Here is an 18119-nt window from a genome sequence, read left to right as displayed (position 1 = left end):
TTCCATAGAACTGCTGATTGCAAAAGGACATTCGTCAAGGAAAAGTTTACCACCAACCTTGGAAGCAACCAAGAATCGAGGAAGACGTTAGTCACTTAGATAATCCACTGGAACTGGAGTATACTGCTTACGCCTTTCACCTATTTTTGACGCCGTTTTCTGGAGGTTGCCACCCTTTGAAATAGAAGAAAGAGAAGAGAGAGGTTACGCTTTCGGTCCCAAGAGTACCCAGGATAAGAAGGTCGACCTTCGACAGAGCCCTGACATGCCAAAGGCAAAGCTATATACTCCAGAGGGTGCCCGATATCTGGAGGGGGTCGCAAACAACTACTCTCCCAGTAGATATGCATCACCTCACCACTACCCGAAACTTGTGATTCGGGCAGGATAAAACCTCCTAACTACCCTATTCTACCAAAGGTAGAGAGGTTGGCTACACAGGAAGAGGAATGAAATTTAATAAGTTGAGAACAGAAGCGTAGAAAAAATAATGAAAAAAAAGAGCACAGAAACCTCTCAGGCAACTCGGAGTAATTGTTAGTCTGGCCCTACACCAGGGCCAAACTAGCATGGGTAACCTTGAGATGGCACAGCCCTCGGGATCAACAAGCACACAAGCCCCCACACCGACATTGAGGTCATGGTGTCCCTAGAGGGGGGTACAAACATCACTTTCATTTTTCCTTCCCCAATTTTTCTTGCCACTTTTGTCATTAGCTCATCCTTTACTAAAATGAAGAGCAATGACAACAGAGCACTTCCTTACCTTAATCCACTTTTTCGCACAAACCAGTCTGTTCTCTTCCCACCTGCTTTCACACAACTGACATTCCCATGGTACATCTTCCTCACTCTTTCTATTGGCTGTTTTTCGAGATCTGTAAGGCTGGAAATTCTAAGTTCCAAAGGAGGGAATTAGATATTTTTCCACCAATAGATCATGTCAAAAAACAGATCAGATGTAAGGCTTTTCAGGCATTTGCTCTATTAACCAGTGTTTTGTCTTAGGTCTGACACTAGACTCATCAGAGTGGGATCTGTCAGACCCTACCCACTGATGCTGGGGTGTATACAGGTGAACTTATCAGAAGCCCTATATAAGAGGCACAGTCTTAATAACTGCATACGGGAGATAAATCTCCACAATGGAATTATTGCCTGCCTAGCAATTCCGAATGGAAATTCTAAGTTCCCAAGGAAGGTATTAGATATCTTTCCACCAATAGAGCATGTCAAAAAACAGATCAGGGAACTTAGAATTTCCGTTCAGAATTGCTAGGCAGGTAATAATTCCATTGTGGAGATTTATCTCCTGTATGAAGTTATCAGACTGTGCCACTTATATAGGGCTTCTGATAAGTTCACCTGTATACACCCCAGCATCAGTGGGAAGGGTCTGACAGATCCCACTCTGATGAGTCTAGTGTCAGACCTAAGACGAAACACTGGTTAATAGAGCAAATGCCTGAAAAGCCTTACGTCTGATCTGTTATCTGTATGGCTTCCCTTAACTTGTTTCTGCACATACTATCATATACTTTCTCAAAGCCCAAGAAAGCCATCAGTAGATCTTTACCCACCGGGCGAGCTGGCCGTGGGTTAGGGGCGCACAGCTGTGAGCTTGCATCTGGGAGATAGTGGGGTTCGAATCCCACTGTCGGCAGCCCTGAAGATGGTTTCCTGGAGTTTCCAATTTCCACACCAGGCAAATGCTAGGGCTGTATCTTAATTAAGACCATGGCTGCTTCCTTCCCACTCCTAGCCCTTTCCTATCCCACTGTCACCATAAAACCTCTCTGTGTCAGTGCGACGTAAAGCAAATTCTAAAAATAGAAATTTTTCTCCCAGTCATAATGATGCCCTTGAAGTTGTCTTACTGTGAATATAAGATCTATTGTGGACCTTCTTAATCTTAAGCCATACTGCTCTTCTCTTAACTTCTCTTCCACTCTCTTTCTGATTCTATTCTCCAGAATCTTCCCAAGTACCTTTGCACAGCGACATATCAATGTAACCCACCTATGGTTCTTAAATTTTTCTTATTCCCCTTCTTGAAGACGGGTATGATTATCCCCTCCTAGTCTTCAGGGGTCTTCCTCTCCTTCCATACTACTTTCAACACACAATAAAACCACTGTTTCTCTACCTCTCCTGCTGCCTTCGCCATCTCAATACTCACTTCATCTAAACCTGGGGCTTTCCCTCTTTTCATCTTGTCCAGTGCTATCTCCACTTCTCTCCATGTTAATTTTTTTACTTTTTCCATGTTTCTTCCTTCCTCTCTGCTTGCACTTTCCTCCTCAATGCATCCTTCTGGTTTTAGTAAATCTTCCAAGTACTCCTCCTACATTCCTTTGAGTTCCTCCATTTTCCTGCACTTCATTTCCATTTTTATCTCTCATTATAACATTTTCCCTCATGCCTTTCCTCTTACTCTTGACCATTTCATACTGTGTTTCTTTATTTCCTTTGCTATCTTCTTCCATCATGTTTCTCCACTTTTCCATCTTTTCTTCTCCTCTGTTACAACCTTTTTAGCTTCTTTCTTTTTGGTCTTATGTTCTTGTCTCCATTGTCCTCTGTTGAAACCACACTCTAAAAGCTTTATTCTTCTCCCCAATCACTTTGACTATCATTCCACCATGAGGTCTCCTCGCATCCTTTCCTGGTACTAGTTCTCCTACAACCTTCCTCTGCAGTCTTTACTAATGTCCTCTTTGAACCTTTCCCATTCCTCCTCTCCAGTTTTTTTATCATCTGTTGGTAAGTTCAATCTTATTTTGACCTAGTATTCTTCCTTGGTTTTCTACTCCTTCAGTTTCCATATTTTGATATGTCTTTCTTGTTGTCCTCTCTCCTTCATTGTTTTCAGTTTCATCACCAGTAGTCTGTGGTCACTACCTAGGGACTCTGATTGTATTACTCTTACATATACAATATTAAATAGAAGGAAGGATCCACCTTTCAATACGGAGTATTTCTTTATTCAATACGGAACAAACGTGAAATTTTAAACTCTAAATTACCCTTACATCTCAAACATTTCCTTTATAATTTCCAAGTTGTAGATCACGTAATCCACAATGGATTTCCTAGACCAGTCAATGTTGTACCAGGTTACTTTATTTTTGCAAGTTACTTTACATCGCGCCAACACAGATAGGTCTTATGGCGACGATGGGACAGGAAAGGGCTAGAAGTGGGAAGTGTAGTGAGGGAGGACCTCTGCTATCATACTATAATAATAGCGCTACCATAACAGTCGGAGTGTGGTCGTGGTCTTATTTAAGGTACAGCCTCAGCATTTGCCTGGTGTGAAAATGGGAAACCACGGAAAACCATCTTCAGGGCTGCCGACAGTGGGGCTCGAACCCACTCTTCTGAATACTGGATAGTGGCCGCACTTAAGCGACAGCAACTATCGAGCTCGGTCCAGGTTATCTTATGGCTTTCTCTCTTCTTGAATCACAAGTTACCGACCATCATCCCATTTCTTTTGCACAAATCCAGTAACCTTTCCCCTTCCTATTTCCCTATCCTTCCGAACTGAGCATTTCCCATATCCCTTCCTTTCCATGCCTACATGGGCATTCAAGTCCCCTATTACAACATTACATTGGCCATTCAACTCTTTCCAATTCTTCCTTCAAGTCATCTTTATCCTGTTGCATGCATCCTACTCGTGGAGCATATACTTGTACAATTTCCCAGGTTTTTCCTTTGACTGTTATTTTGACCTTCAGCAACCTCTCACTTATCCCTTTTACTTCCTCTTTCAGTCCATTTCTTACTTTCACTCCTACTCCATTTTGCTTTCCTTTATCATTTCCTATACAGTACAACCAAAAACCATTCCACAGCTCTCTCTTACCTTACCCCCCCCCCCACATTATTTAGTCTCTGCCAGCCCAAATACACCCAGTTTTCTTCTTTCCATAATGTCTACAACCTCTTCTGTTTTTCCAGTCAATGTTTGTATATTCAGGGTTCCAATTCATAATCCTGTTCCTCATCAGGGTCATCGTCTGATATATCTATCCAGCTTATTGTTCCTTATTTACTTGAAAGCAAGTTGATATCCATCACCAACTTGCTAGGCCTGTGTGACTTTACACGAGCCCCATTAGCTGCCATCTTTTTCAGGATTCCTGTTAGGGCCTTCACAACTACTGTAGCAGTCTTGGGGCACACGCGGTCCCCACTGTTCTTCACCCCAACAGGCTGTGACGGCCGTTTTGCTACAGTTTACAGTTACGGATAATGATACACAGTGACCGTCGGTTATATTTTGATACAGTTAGATTCAGATATAGATAGTTACGATATACAGTGATACTCTGCTACGGTCAGGTTAATATAAATACACAGTAACGGTTAGGATTCCACAAGCACTAGTTAGGTTAAAGATCAAACTGTAACATGTTGGGCACGGGAACATAAAAACATTTTTAAAGACTGTAAGGTGCCAGGTTAGAAAACATACCACATGAAACTCAGAGGAACTCCCTAGTTAATAATCCTTTTAGCATAGAGAGGTGCCCAAGCAAACAATCAACATACACTCATTCAAAACACTGTACCAAAGTAACAGTGGCACCAAAGAGAATCTAGAACAGTAGAACCTCGATAATTCGAAATCGGTTAATTCAAAATCCCATCTAATTCGAAGAAGCTCTCGTTCCCGGAAACATGAGATACAGTTTTGCATGTTATTTCAATTGTTTAATTCGAAATACGGATAATTCGTAATTCGAAGTACAATGTCGGCCCCATTACCGAAATTCAGACTCTAATTCGAAACTGCCTTTACATTTTAAAACAATAGTATGTTACAAAGTAATTTCAACGCGAAATTTATCCGCTCCGCGTCATAATAGAACGCGCGTTCCGGAACGTGGAGGGGTAGCTTTCCGCACTTCGGTGGGTCTAAAGTGCGCTTCATGATTGCTAAGTTGAAAGAAATCGGAATTCTTATGTGTTCAACCTTTTAAGGAACGCCGTAATATCACGCAACATGCAGTGTACGGGAAAACAGAATCCGCGAACACTGGCGATGCCGACAGTTGACGAAAAAACGTGGCAAATATAATAAATTCGTAGGCACCGAACAATATTGACACTGCCGGTGAAACTGCATTGCTTTATTTTAATGCGAGCCCAAACGGTCTTACTGTTTTAAAGGAGAAATCGCCAGCCGGGAAATCGTACAGTGTGAGGGATGGGGGTCATAGTAGTGCGTTGCAATGCACATGGAAGCGAGATACTTTATTCCCTCGTCACAGGAAACTTCAATAAGCCACAATGTTTTAAGAGCGTCGGGCACTTTCCATGCCAGTACAAAGCATCTATAATAAAAATGCAAACAGTAAAGAAATCCAAAAAATAATGCATTTGCACAGGGGAACCGGCATAATTTATCCTCGTCTTTGAATTGTGCGATTTTTTTTTCTTTCGTTGCGTGAGGTTATGTTTGTCAGTGATTTATCCAAGAGCATTATTTGAACATTGTAAATGCGCCTTGTTGGATACATTTCGGAATTAGTTTTTTCCATGCCATTTGAAAGGTTTAAACTGTGAATCGAGGTGATTGCATGTATTAATGGGTCTTAGAATACTTCGTGACGCGACAAGTGTTTACATTTCTGAAGTATGAGAGAAGTGCCATGGCGGGAAATCGTACAAGGATAGTCATAGGAAAGTTCGATTTTAAGGGCATCGGGTACTTCCTGTGTAAATACAAGGCATCTAAAATGCATACAGTATAGTAATCCAATTAATAAAGCACTTGCACATGGGAGCAAGCATAGATTTCTCCTCGTCTTTGAATCGTGCTTTTTTATCTTTCTTTCGCTGCGTGAGGTTATGTTTACCAGTGAGATATCCGAGTGTATTATTTGAATACTGTAAATGCACCTTCTTGGATACATTTTGGAAATAGTTCTTTTTTCATGGCATTGGAAAGGTATAAACTGAGAATCAAGGTTAAATGCATGCAGTAACGGGCCTTAGAATATTTTGTAACGCGGCAAGGGTTGGTACTTCTCAATTGCGAATTGGCGGTTAATTCGAAATCACGTAATTCGAAGTCCGATTTTTGAGTCCCAACGACTTCAAATTAACGAGGTTTTACTGTATAATGACACAGTAACGTAATAGACGACAGCCAGTTGACAGTTCAATAACAATAAGAAACCCAGTGCACAGCGATTATCCAAGATTGTGCACCCAGTAAATCCAAATAAATTACCACATAGTCACCACACGGAAGCAGTTAATACAATAAGTAAATACAAGTAAAAGGCAAGACAACTTACCTCAAAGGTGAGAATGTGGAAGGTGCCTTAGGATCGTTGCTATCGTGACCTTGATAAAATTTTCCAAAGTAAACCTTAAATATTAGTGCACGACCTTTATCAAGAAAGGATAAGCCGACGTTTTTAGAATATCGGAATTTAATAAAACGCAAAATGAACATTATACGACATTAAACTAAAGAAGAATAAGTCAAGGGTTTTGAAATCAAGATCAAAGGATGGAGCAAATAGATAATTAATTTCTTTAAATCGCAACCACCAAGGAGAGAAATGAAACCAATCTTTAGCATGGTGTTATTCTAGAACAACCTGCATTAATTAACAGGACTCGGAAATCCAGCAAACCCCGAAAACGCAAATCAATGGAAATACACTAATACACAGTACCAGCCTGGTACAATACCAAATAGGTTGGCACGAAGAAACAGCTAAATTCAGAATTAGGAAATAAATCACAGGAAATTCCCACAATCACACCACCAAGGCAGTGGAGTGCAGGAAAGTCAATACAATCACAACACTTCAGGAGCATAACAGAGCAAGCAGATATTTCTGCTAAATATAATATTCCATACATGAAATCATGGGCCAAAAATCCAGAATGGCATCACAAGCACTGAGAAGTAGTTACCGTAAGGCCCACACCAACTCAGTAAGAGCTTTCCTGAATACGCAGAAGTTTCTGCCGAATCCAATATTTCACGCACAGAAATCACCAGGAGAGAAAACACGGATCCCCCAATAAACAATCAGATTCCGGGGAAGGAATTAAGCAAAACCAATAATAATTCCCCAAAGTACCAAGTCAAGCTCAGAACAACCAATTCCAACCGTAATCCGTGCCAGTCTCCAACCAACACACCAGTCATCACGTAAAATGACCAACCTCCATCAATATCATTAACAAGAATAGTCACCAAGACGACCGCAAATTAAAAGTAAAAACAGACAGTCAACGAGTGACAAAACACCGTTGAACAGATTGGTATTCATTTTTCTCAGCTCCTTTTAAAACAATTAATATCAATTTACCATTCAGAGTGGTTGGTGATGAAGATTAACCTTACAGAACCGTTAGGTATGTTTGGTTTTTCGCAAGTTTCAAAATGGGTATTAACCCAGATGCAGAATTACATTCTTTCAAAACACATAACGGAAGGTCTAAATTAACATAACTGACCGTTCGAAAAATAAATACAAGAACCAGCAGAAAATGTGTTTTAGGAAAGGGGTCAGTTATGGACAAATGATCAAATAAGTTTCTGTTACTAGCGAAAATGCCAGGTTGGGAAGAGAATCCTGAATGATAATAATAACAGTACAAGCACAATTTACGTTAACAGATAGAAGAAATAATAAAAACATACCAAAATTCCAACCCAAAAGGGGTGGAAAACCAGGGTAAACCCTGGACAAAATTAAATCTTACATGGCACGTCTGTCTGGTACAAAGACAGGAATAAATCTGCAAGATGGCTTCCCCAACAACGGTCAAGGCCCCAGCGTTCTCGCTGACATCAAAAGGAGGACGAGGTTCAAGGAGATTAAACCTTAGGTAACAACCTTACAAGGCTATTCCGTACTTGATGATGTTGCCCTTCTCCCACAGCATGGACGAGGGGTTGGACTTGTGCGAAATGAAAGGAGGATGATACACTTAGAAAAATGGATAGCAAAGGAAGCCCTTTGAACAATTACTATTTCTTTCAACACAAAACTACTAACACTTTCCTTTAACTTTGGCATATCTACCTGCAAACCTGGCATTACAAAACCAATATATATACAGCCAATCAAAATCAAATTCCAGCAGTGGATTATATGCATAACTGCTTTATTTGAAACTCTCAGCAGAAGAGAAAATCTTACCCATGAATCGAATCACATCCAGAACAAGGGCATTGGTAAGTTTATTCATAAGACTGGATCCGGCTGCTTTAGGTTGAACCTCGCCAAGATCCCCTGATCGACCAATACCATGACCAAGTCTGTAGTGACGTCGAGCAACTAAGGCTGGAAAAATAAAATGTATATTAGGTTAACAAGTGCCAATTGTCCCGTAACAAGCTTATAAAATGACAATAAAATATCACAGCATACATTCATGTACGAGATATGTGTATAGAAAGAAAGGAACAGGAACATATTATAAGATATAGGCTACACAATAACAGGTTGGCACTAAAGAGGGAACAACAAAATAGGAGGCAAGGACAAAGATTAAAATACTCAAGGGCAAGAACTATCTCTACATGTTCATACACTGCCATCTTCAAATTGATAAGCTCCCCCCCTCATCAATCCCAATTCTACATTTATACCCAGGCAAGTCAATAAGTATCTGCAATTTTGCTCTAATTGTCTTTAGGTTGGCTCTATGGCGTTGTGTGCTCACCAGCTGCTAGATGGCAACGTTGTCCACATCTGTGGTAGGTTTCAGCATTATCAGATCAGTACAACTTGCGCTGCTGCAATGTAAAGAAGGCCGCGCCACTCTCCTCTTGCACCAAAGGAGAACAGTGTTTTGCAATCCGGTTTTTTGTGGTATGAGGATGTACCAGGAGTGAAAATTCATAGAAGAATTTCAGCACAATATGGGGGCAATGTTTTGCCACAGTAAAGTGTTTACCAGTGGATTGAACAGTTCGAAATGGGTCGCACGTGCGTATAGAATGAGGAAAGATCCGGGCGTCCATCTGCAGCCATAACTGATGCCAATCTATATGTATAGTTGTGTCTGTATATTGCTCAGAATTTAAAAATAATGGTATTTCTCTATCAGTTGTGTTCACAGTAACAAGGAAATGCACTTTTTTATTTTCCGTAATTTCTGTCTGTCTGTTCGAGCATCACGAGAAAACGGCAGAAGGGAATTGAATGAAAATCGGTATGTAAAGTCCAGGAATGGTGCACTACAATCTAGGCCAATACTAACGTTATTAATGCTGAGTGAAATGGTAGTTTAGGATTAGGACTAAATTTAATTCTCAAATATTTATGTTATTAGTGGTTCTATCGATAAATGCTACATAACTAAAGTTATATATAATTACATTTCCAATCATGTATGTCTTATACAATTTCACCGTACCAACAATGATAACAGAGATATTCATTAATTTTGATTTTTGTTGCTAAGTCCATATCAATGCCAAGCCACGACATAATGGGTAAACAGAATTTAATGAAAATCGGTATGTAGAATCAGGGAATACGGAACTACAGTCTAGGCTATAAATAATTTTATTCACCCTGGATGAAGTGATAATTTAGGGGAAGGCACCTAACATGTAACTTTTAAATACCTAGGCCTATGTTATTGGTGCTATCGAGAAGTACTACATAACAAAAGCTATAAAGAATACAAATTCCCATCATTTATGTCTTATTCAGTTTCACCGTACCGGCTATGGTAAGAGTGGTATTTCAGAGTCGGAAGGAAACTAAATCTGAAGGCCTACAATAATGAAAGCTCATGAAATTGATCAACAATAACATTACACTGACCATTGTTTGTTGTGATGTTCTTTGACTCATCAGCTGCCAGTCATTTCCGATAGATAGAGTTACTGCTGCGAACCGAGTATAACAGCCTGCCTGAATACTGGTGGGAAGTACCCAAGGGGTCGCGGCGTCCAACGAGGGGAGAAGTACAGCCCACCGACCTCCCCACCACTACCCGGCCGAGTAGAAACCCGTTACCACCCTGACGCCGGATTGCTCCGTGCAGGGGGACGGACCCATCTGGACAAAGCAGGGGAAGAGGCGCGGATAAGGCTTGAATCTCCCTGGCTGAGGTATTTTCAGGTTTCTCACGTTTACCCCCGAACAGTTTCACGTACTCTTGAACTCTCTCCTCAAAGTTCTTTTCAACTTTCCTGGGGAGTTACACACTGGTTCATCCATCATGGGTTCATCAAAGTATTCCAGCCATATGATCCCTACTCTGAGGAGCTGACTGGAATGAACAGTGTGCACACTTAACGGAATAATAGCATAGATTGGCAGCGTAGTACTCTTTGTTAAAAGAGAAAATGTCTGTTTTTTATTTAATCACAACATTCCTACTGATGACATTGTAATGACCTGTGTTGATTTCAGCTGGGAAAACCAGTCTTTCTGAGGATATAAAAAGGCGGGTGGAGAGCGAGTGTCTGCCATTATAATGAAAATTCTCCAACTTGATTGTGACCGATGGTATGCAAAATGGCCTACCATTATAATTAAAATTCCCTAACCCAGATTTCATATGACAAAAGACGTATGGTGACTTCCCCATCACGTTTCTGGGGTAAAGTTAACACTCTGGAGACCAAGTATTAGGTGGCATATGGGTAGGTAGACTGCCATATTTTGAAGGTTTTTCAAAAATTGTAGAATATAGTAGGTAGGTTGCAATTGTAACACATTTATAGTGTCAAAAAAATAAAAAGTGCCTATTCTACAGAATAAAAAGTTATTGTTGGAATGTTGTGATTTTCTCATAAAAATAAAATGTCGTGCATTATATCTTCTATTAGTTATAAGGAAAACAAGATTGAGGTTATGTGTTGGCAACTCAGGTAAATTGAGTCGAGTGGTTTATCTTGGTTTGCTTTGTTCTCTGAACGTTTGAACTGCTTGGTGTGTGTGATAGTCAGTTGTGGTTAACAGCTCGTAATAAAAGAATGTGTGTAATAAAGCTGGTGTTTCTACGGTATAATTTGTTTACCTAAACCGATGTAATGAGTAGAAATGAATATATATCAACAGGTCATGGGCCCAGAGCACCAAAACACCGCAGTACATTCCAGACAATATAAGCTGAAATGGAGTAACATAAAAAATTAACTGACGAAGCAAGTTGTGACATTATTGATGGGGAAAATGGCGACCTCGTGGACCGGTGAAGAAACACACTGAATAGGAATGTGGCTAAGCTTACAGTGGAGAACTATTTTTCATGGGCATTGAAGGTGAAACAAGAGCTGTTGTTGAAAGATGTGTGGGAATCAGTAATAGGGTATGAGGATACGCCAGGTTGTCAATTGCCTCAGACAGAAACAAGACGACGAGCGTGAAACAATGTGATCGCGTTAGCGGTTATTTTCAAGTATGTCGGAGAAAATTTTGAAAGTGACATTGCAGATATTGAATCAGCGAAAAAGGCACGGGTAAAACTGGACGAGTTGTGCAATGACCGAGGGCTAGTGAATGGTGCTATGACCTTGAAACAGTCAACTTATTTTGTGAAGCCCAAGGACATGAGTGTTCAAGAATACTTCAAAAAAATAAATCAACTGTGGAGGAGAATGAGTAAAGCCGGATATGATTTGACAGATCAACAAGTTACAGGAATGATCATCGGAAATCTTACAGAGGAATATGCAGGTTGTCTACCTTGGAGTCCGGCTCCATGGCTAAATGGTTAGCATGCTGGCCTTTGGTCACAGGGGTTCCGGGTTCGATCCCCGGCAGGATCGGGAATTTTAACCTTAATTGGTTAATTTTTCTGGCACGGGGGCTGGGTGTGTGTCTCTTCATTATCATTTCATCCTCATCACGACGCGCAGGTCGCCTACGGGAGTCACATCAAAAGACCTGCATCTGGAGAGCCGAATTTTCCTCGGACACTCCTGGCAATAAAAGCCGTACGCCATTTCATTTCACCTTCCTTGGAAGCTGATTTGGCGAAACTGACGATCTCGAAGGTGAAGGCGCGATTACTCACTGAGGAAAGCAGGAGGAAACTTCAGCAAAATGGAGGAAAGGCTTACGACACTGGGAAACGTGAGCAGGATGAAAATCAAGCCATGGTTGTTTAACAGAAGCAATATATCAAGAAAGAAGACATGCGATGAGGGAAACAGTATAGTTGCTACAATTGTGATAAACATGGATATGTATCTAAATATTGTCGCAGTGCCCAAAAGTGCTTCAATTGTGGTAAGTCAGGACTTTATTCTAAAGTATGTCCAACAATGAAGAGTGACGAATCATCACAGGAGAGTAAATCAGTGAATGCGAGTGGAAAAGTGGTAAGCTTAGAAATTATACATCTAGTAGATAAAGCAATGAGCATGATAGTTTCTGTAGGAACTGAGAAAATTAGAGATTGGCTGTTCGATTCAGGAGCATCCTATCATATGTGCCCAACAGAGGAGATGTTTATTGACATGTCAACAAATGTAACTGGGAATGTGGAAATAGGAGATAACAGTAAGCTAGATACAGTATTAGAGGTATAGGTAAGGTGAAAGTAAAAATGTCAACAAGATGGACAATTACATTTACAGATATGTTGTATGTTCCCAACTTGGATGCAAATTTAATATCAGTTGGTAAGTTAACCAACAAAGGTTTCAAAGTAGGATTTGCAGGTAAGAAAGCAGTGGTTGTAGATAAGAATGGAGATGAAACATTGTTTATTGCAAACAGGAGGAATGATGTATACATAGTACAGACAGAGGGAGGAAATGAGGTAGCTGTAAGTGATTGGAACCACATAATAGATCAAGAATGTAATAACAATGTAGCATTTAAATGTGTTGGGCAGGTTAGGTTATGGCATGAGAGATATGGACATGTACATTCTGAAGCTTTGTTTAAATTGCCTATGTTAGAATTGAAAAGAAGCAATGATGTTAATACTTGTTCTGTATGCATTCAGGAGAAACTAAGTAACAAAGGAGAGAAACTAAGTAACAAGGGAGTACCTAAGTCTTGTGAGTGTAAGGGAGAAAAACTACTTGATGATGTGCACACTGATGTAGTTGGAAAAATTAGTCCACCATCACTTGGGAAAGCTCAATACGTTGTAACAATGATTAATGAATACTCCAGATACAATGTGTGAAAAATAAGGATGAAGTGTTGGAGGTGTTTAACAGGTATCAGGCAAAGACAGGAAAGTTACATGGTGCAGGGATTAAGGTAGTGCAATCTGACAATGGTACAGGGTAAACATGTAGCGGGTAAGTACAATTGCAAAAATGTGGTATTACTCATAGGAGGTCTGTACCGTACACTCCACAACAAAATGGATTAGCAGAGAGGCAGAATAGAACGATGTTTGATACTGTTAGATAATCCAGGGAATAATCCAGTCTGGGTAATCAAAAGAATTTTGGGGAGAAGCGGTAATGACTGCAGTGTATTTAAGAAGTACATGCCCATCCTCAGCAATAAATTTTCAGATACCGTATGAACTGTGGTTTAATAGGAAGTCAGATGAGGAAGAAATAGGTAGATTGAAAGTATTTGGATGTCAGGCGTGGGCTGTGAGAGCAGACAGCAGGAAGTTAGATCCCAGAGCAGAGTCATGCGATATGATAAGGTACGAGGCAGGTACTAAAGATGGATATAGTTTATGGAGCCTTGAAAGGAAAAAGGTAATAGTGAGAAGTGTGGTATTTGAGGAGCAGATATTTCCCTTTAAGGTGAAAAGTCCTGGGATTAATATCATAGAAAATACAAATGTACCAAAGGCAGAGGGTAGTGAAACATACTTTGACATACTGTGCATTGAAGATCCAGACATAAAATTAGGGACTGAGTTAGACACAGGGGAGGATGGAGAGGAAACATTGGCTGTTGAGTCAACGACCAGAGAGGAACTAAAGGTTGAGTCTGTAGCAATACAAGAGCTAGGGAATAATTTGAGAATGTCAATAAGACAGAGGAAAGGTAAGACTTGTACAGATTGTAAGGCAGTGATGGAAGTTAGACATGCGAGTGTAGTAGAACCAAGAACAGTTGAGGAGGCTATGTCAAGCCAAGAGTCAGACAACTGGATGGAATTACAAATCGTCACTCTCATTTTTGTTCCGTATTGAAAACGGTGATCTCACTTAGTTTACAAAAGGAGTATATTTATTACCCCACCTATTCAACCACATAACGTGGTATTAATTGTATTGAATTGTATAAAACAGGTGGGGTAATAAATATACTCCTTTTGTAAACTAAGTGAGAAACTGGATGGAAGCCATGAAAGTGGTGATCAATGAGATGAGAAAGAAAGATGTTTGGGAAATTGTAAAAAGAGCAGAAAATATGAAGGTAATTAGTTCTACGTGGGTGTTCCCATTGAAATATAACAGTCAATCAATCAATCAATCAATCAATCAATACCGATCTGCAGTGAGGGTAACATTCAGAAATATAAGGCCAGGTTGGTTGCCCAAGGTTTTAAGAGACAGATGAACCTTTGTTATGATGAAACATTTAGTTCTGTTATAAAGAGGAAAACAATGAGATTGTTAATAAGTATTGCAGAACGTAAAGGTTGGACGGTAGAACATCTAGATGTAACTTTGCTTACTTAAATAATGAAATCAGTTGTACTGTATACATGGAACAACCAGAATTGTTCGCAGAAAAGGATGTCCAAAACTATGTATGTAAATTGAAGAAAAACATCTATGGACTACCTAATAGCAGTAAAGACTGGAATGCTTGTGTTGATGCTATAATTAGAAGACTAGATTTTAAGAGATGTGTCAAAAAACCATGTGTGTATGTAAAGGAGTGTTGTATTATTGGCTTGTATGTCGACAACATAATTGTAATAGGTGACAAAGAGGTTAAGTTGGTTAAAATAAGGTTGGCAGATGAGTTAGAGATTAAAGATCTAGGGAAAGCAACAACCTTACTGTCAATATAAATAGAACAGACAAAAGAAGGGGTTATGTTGAGTCAAAGTTTGTACATTGACAAATTACTTGCTGATTTTTCCATGAGTGACTGTAAACCAAGTAAGACTACTTTACCAAGCAGATATTCAGCAGCTGAAAATGATGAGCAGGAATTTGATTGTACCATCTATCGCAGTGCAGTAGGAAGTTTGCTATATTTGTCAAATATTACTAGACCTGACATTGCATTTGCAATAAGTAAAGATAGCCAAAATTGTCAAAAACCTAAGATTAAAGATTGGAAAGAGGTGAAGCTTATCATAAGATGTCTATGAGGTACTTGAGATTTAAAGTTGTCTTTCAAAAATTGTGAGGAGTCAGTACAAGTGTTCTGTGATGCATATTGGGGAGGAGATACTGAGTCAAGAAGATCAGCGAGTGGGTATGGAACCACAATGGCAGGGTGAGTAGTATCATAGTATAGTAAAAAACAGTTGTATTGCTAGATCTACCATGGATGCTGAATACATGGCAATGGCAGAGGTATCTCGAGAAGTAACTTGGATAAAAGATTTGCTGTCAGAGCTAGGGCTGGAAAGGTTTATGGATATACCTTGTAAAATTTTTGCTGACAATGCAGCAGGTATTAAATTGAGTAAAAATGATAATGAGAGTGAAAGGTCTAAACATATTGACATCATGTACCATGTATGTAGAGAACTAGTAGAAAAAGAGTTCATTGAGTTTGTATACGTAGCATCAGAGAGAAATGCTGCAGACTTGTTCACAAGGAATTTATCAAGCAACAAGCGTAAGAGTTTTCTGTAGGCTTATAGGATTTCAATGAGAGGATCATTGATTGAAGTGTAGTTTTTTATTTTTTTGAGAAAAGGGGGGAGTGTTGGAATGTTGTGATTTTCTCATAAAAATAAAATGTCATGTATTATATCTTGTATTAGTTATAAGGAAAACAACATTGAGGTTGTGTGTTGGCAACTCAGGTAAATTGAGTCCAGTGGTTTACCTTGGTTTGCTTTCTTCTTTGAATGTTTGAACTGCTTGGTGTGTGTGGTAGTCAGTTGTGGTTAACAGCTCGTAATAAAAGGATGTGTGTAATGTAGCTGATGTTTCTATGGTATAATTTGTTTACCTAAACTGGTGAAATGAATAAAAATGAAGATATATCAACAGTTACATTAGGATCTATTTAATACTTTTCACATTACATATTTTCCACAAAAGTCTGACAACAAAGTCTTACACGTAATTAGCGTCAGTGTGGAATAGTTTGAAGCATTCAGGGACACAAAGTGGTACAGAACACATTGGACACCACCAGCATGTCTCTTTTCAGGTTACTTTCCCATTTTCCGCTTTTCCTTTATATGCACAGATTTCGCAAGTGCCCGTTGGTTGTGCTTTCTTTTCTGTTGGAGGAATCCTCTCAACAAAATTCCGTCCTAGCAATCTGTTGGAGGCTGTACTTGATCCTGGTTGCTGGTTGACATCTGTTCCAGATTTTGTCAAAAGAGCTTCACCTAACTCAACTATGAACTGTTGTAGGTGGCAATTTTCTCTGTTACCCACATCCTGGGTTTCCCGGTACAACAAATATATTTGTGATTGCCATAACATATATATGGAAAAACAACTTTTTGCACCATTTCAGTTGCTTTCTTCCAAAGGGATAATACGCTATCATCTGATCATTCCTCTCTACCCCTGTTTTATTCACATTGTAATCACGGATAGCATCTGGTTTAGATTTAATTTTGGGGACCACTCTTGTGCGAACAACATCAGACAAGGTCGCCTTGTGACAAGTTGTCCTGTGTCCTTCCACTTAAAACAAAGAAGATGATTTCTGCACATAAATACTAATTCACCTCTCTGTATCTTCTTCTGAACAATGTTATTCTGAGGCAACTCTTTTCTGTTGGGCATTCAAGTTCCTACAGCTTTAATCTTCCTTTCCCATAAAAAGTCATGATGATGATGATTATTGTTTAACCTCCTGAGGCCAGGTGTCCTTTTAAAAGGACACTGTTTAAAAATGGAATATCCCATAAAAGATGTATTTTAAAAATAAAGTAAATAAAAATTGAACTTTTGTTGGTGTTCCATTTTTTTGGGAGTTTGTTTACCTTGGTGTGATATGCGTGATATGCTTCTCACTTCACTGTCTCCCACCACGACACCGTTAAAGAAGTATACACTTTTATGACATTTGACCAAAAGAGAAATGCTCTGGGTCTCAGGAGGTTAAAGGGACCTAACATCGAGGTCATCGGCCCCTAATGGTACGAGATGAGATGAAATGGAATGACAAATTAAAAGTCTAAAATTCTCCACTGACCAGAATTCAAAGCGTGAGAACGAAGAATGAATGCATGGACATGAATTTAAAACAATCAGTGAATGCGACCCACAATGCCTTACATTCACACAAACTGACGTAAAAGAATAGTATTACTGACCAAGGGACTGCTGCTATAGCATAATACTGAAACGATGATGCTTGCAGTCTAAAAGGGTTCCAAAATCAAAGTTATCGGCCCCTCATAACAGTACTAATCGCTAGGAAAGTAGAACCATGGTATTTGTCCTGTTGCGGTACTAATCAAAAGTAGCAGAGACTTGCGGTATTCCACACATTATTGTACTACTCAGAGGTTATGAAATTCGACATATAATACAGACCTATGTTTTTCTCACTTTGCGGCGCCATTTACAGGCAACGCAAACCTATGGTGTTCATCACATAAGAGTACTAACCACAGGGAGCTTCCCCAATCCTGTGGTGTTCCTCATATAGTGGGTACTAATCACAGGCAAGGCGGAACCATGGTCCTGCTCATATTGTGGAACTAATCACAGGTACTGCAAAAGCCAACCTCACAGTGCTCCTGTGTGCTACTTATCATAAACCTATTTGGTACCTAATATAGTGGTACTACGCGCAAGTAAAAGCGACCCATGATGCTCTCCATGTGGTGATACTAATCACAAGTAGTGTCATGGTTCCAAGACAATCATCCCTTGGTCGCCCCTTTTAGTCGCCTCTTACGACAGGCAGGGGATACCGTGGGTGTATTCTTCGTCGGAGTCCCCCACCCACAGGGGGTTGTGTATTTGGTCTGCGAGAGGTATTTTATTTCCCTCAAGTCCACCGGCAAGCCGGTTAGGACCC

At 39.8% G+C, this 18119-nt stretch overlaps 1 protein-coding gene across 1 annotated transcript in view; it reads right to left on the bottom strand.

Moving 5' to 3' along the window:
• SecS (Sec synthetase) overlaps positions 1 to 18119 on the bottom strand; it is a 180303-nt gene that overhangs the window by 127773 nt on the left and 34411 nt on the right. The window contains exon 4 of the mRNA XM_067147362.2: positions 8184 to 8327. Within this exon, the coding sequence (XP_067003463.1) occupies positions 8184 to 8327 (144 nt within the window). The remainder of the gene's footprint in view (positions 1 to 8183; positions 8328 to 18119) is intronic.

This window comes from Anabrus simplex, chromosome 5 (assembly GCF_040414725.1).
Source record: "Anabrus simplex isolate iqAnaSimp1 chromosome 5, ASM4041472v1, whole genome shotgun sequence".
Lineage (NCBI taxonomy): Eukaryota > Metazoa > Arthropoda > Insecta > Orthoptera > Tettigoniidae > Anabrus > Anabrus simplex.
Note: the sequence above shows the minus strand (reverse complement) of the source record. Positions and strands in the feature narration are given on the sequence as shown.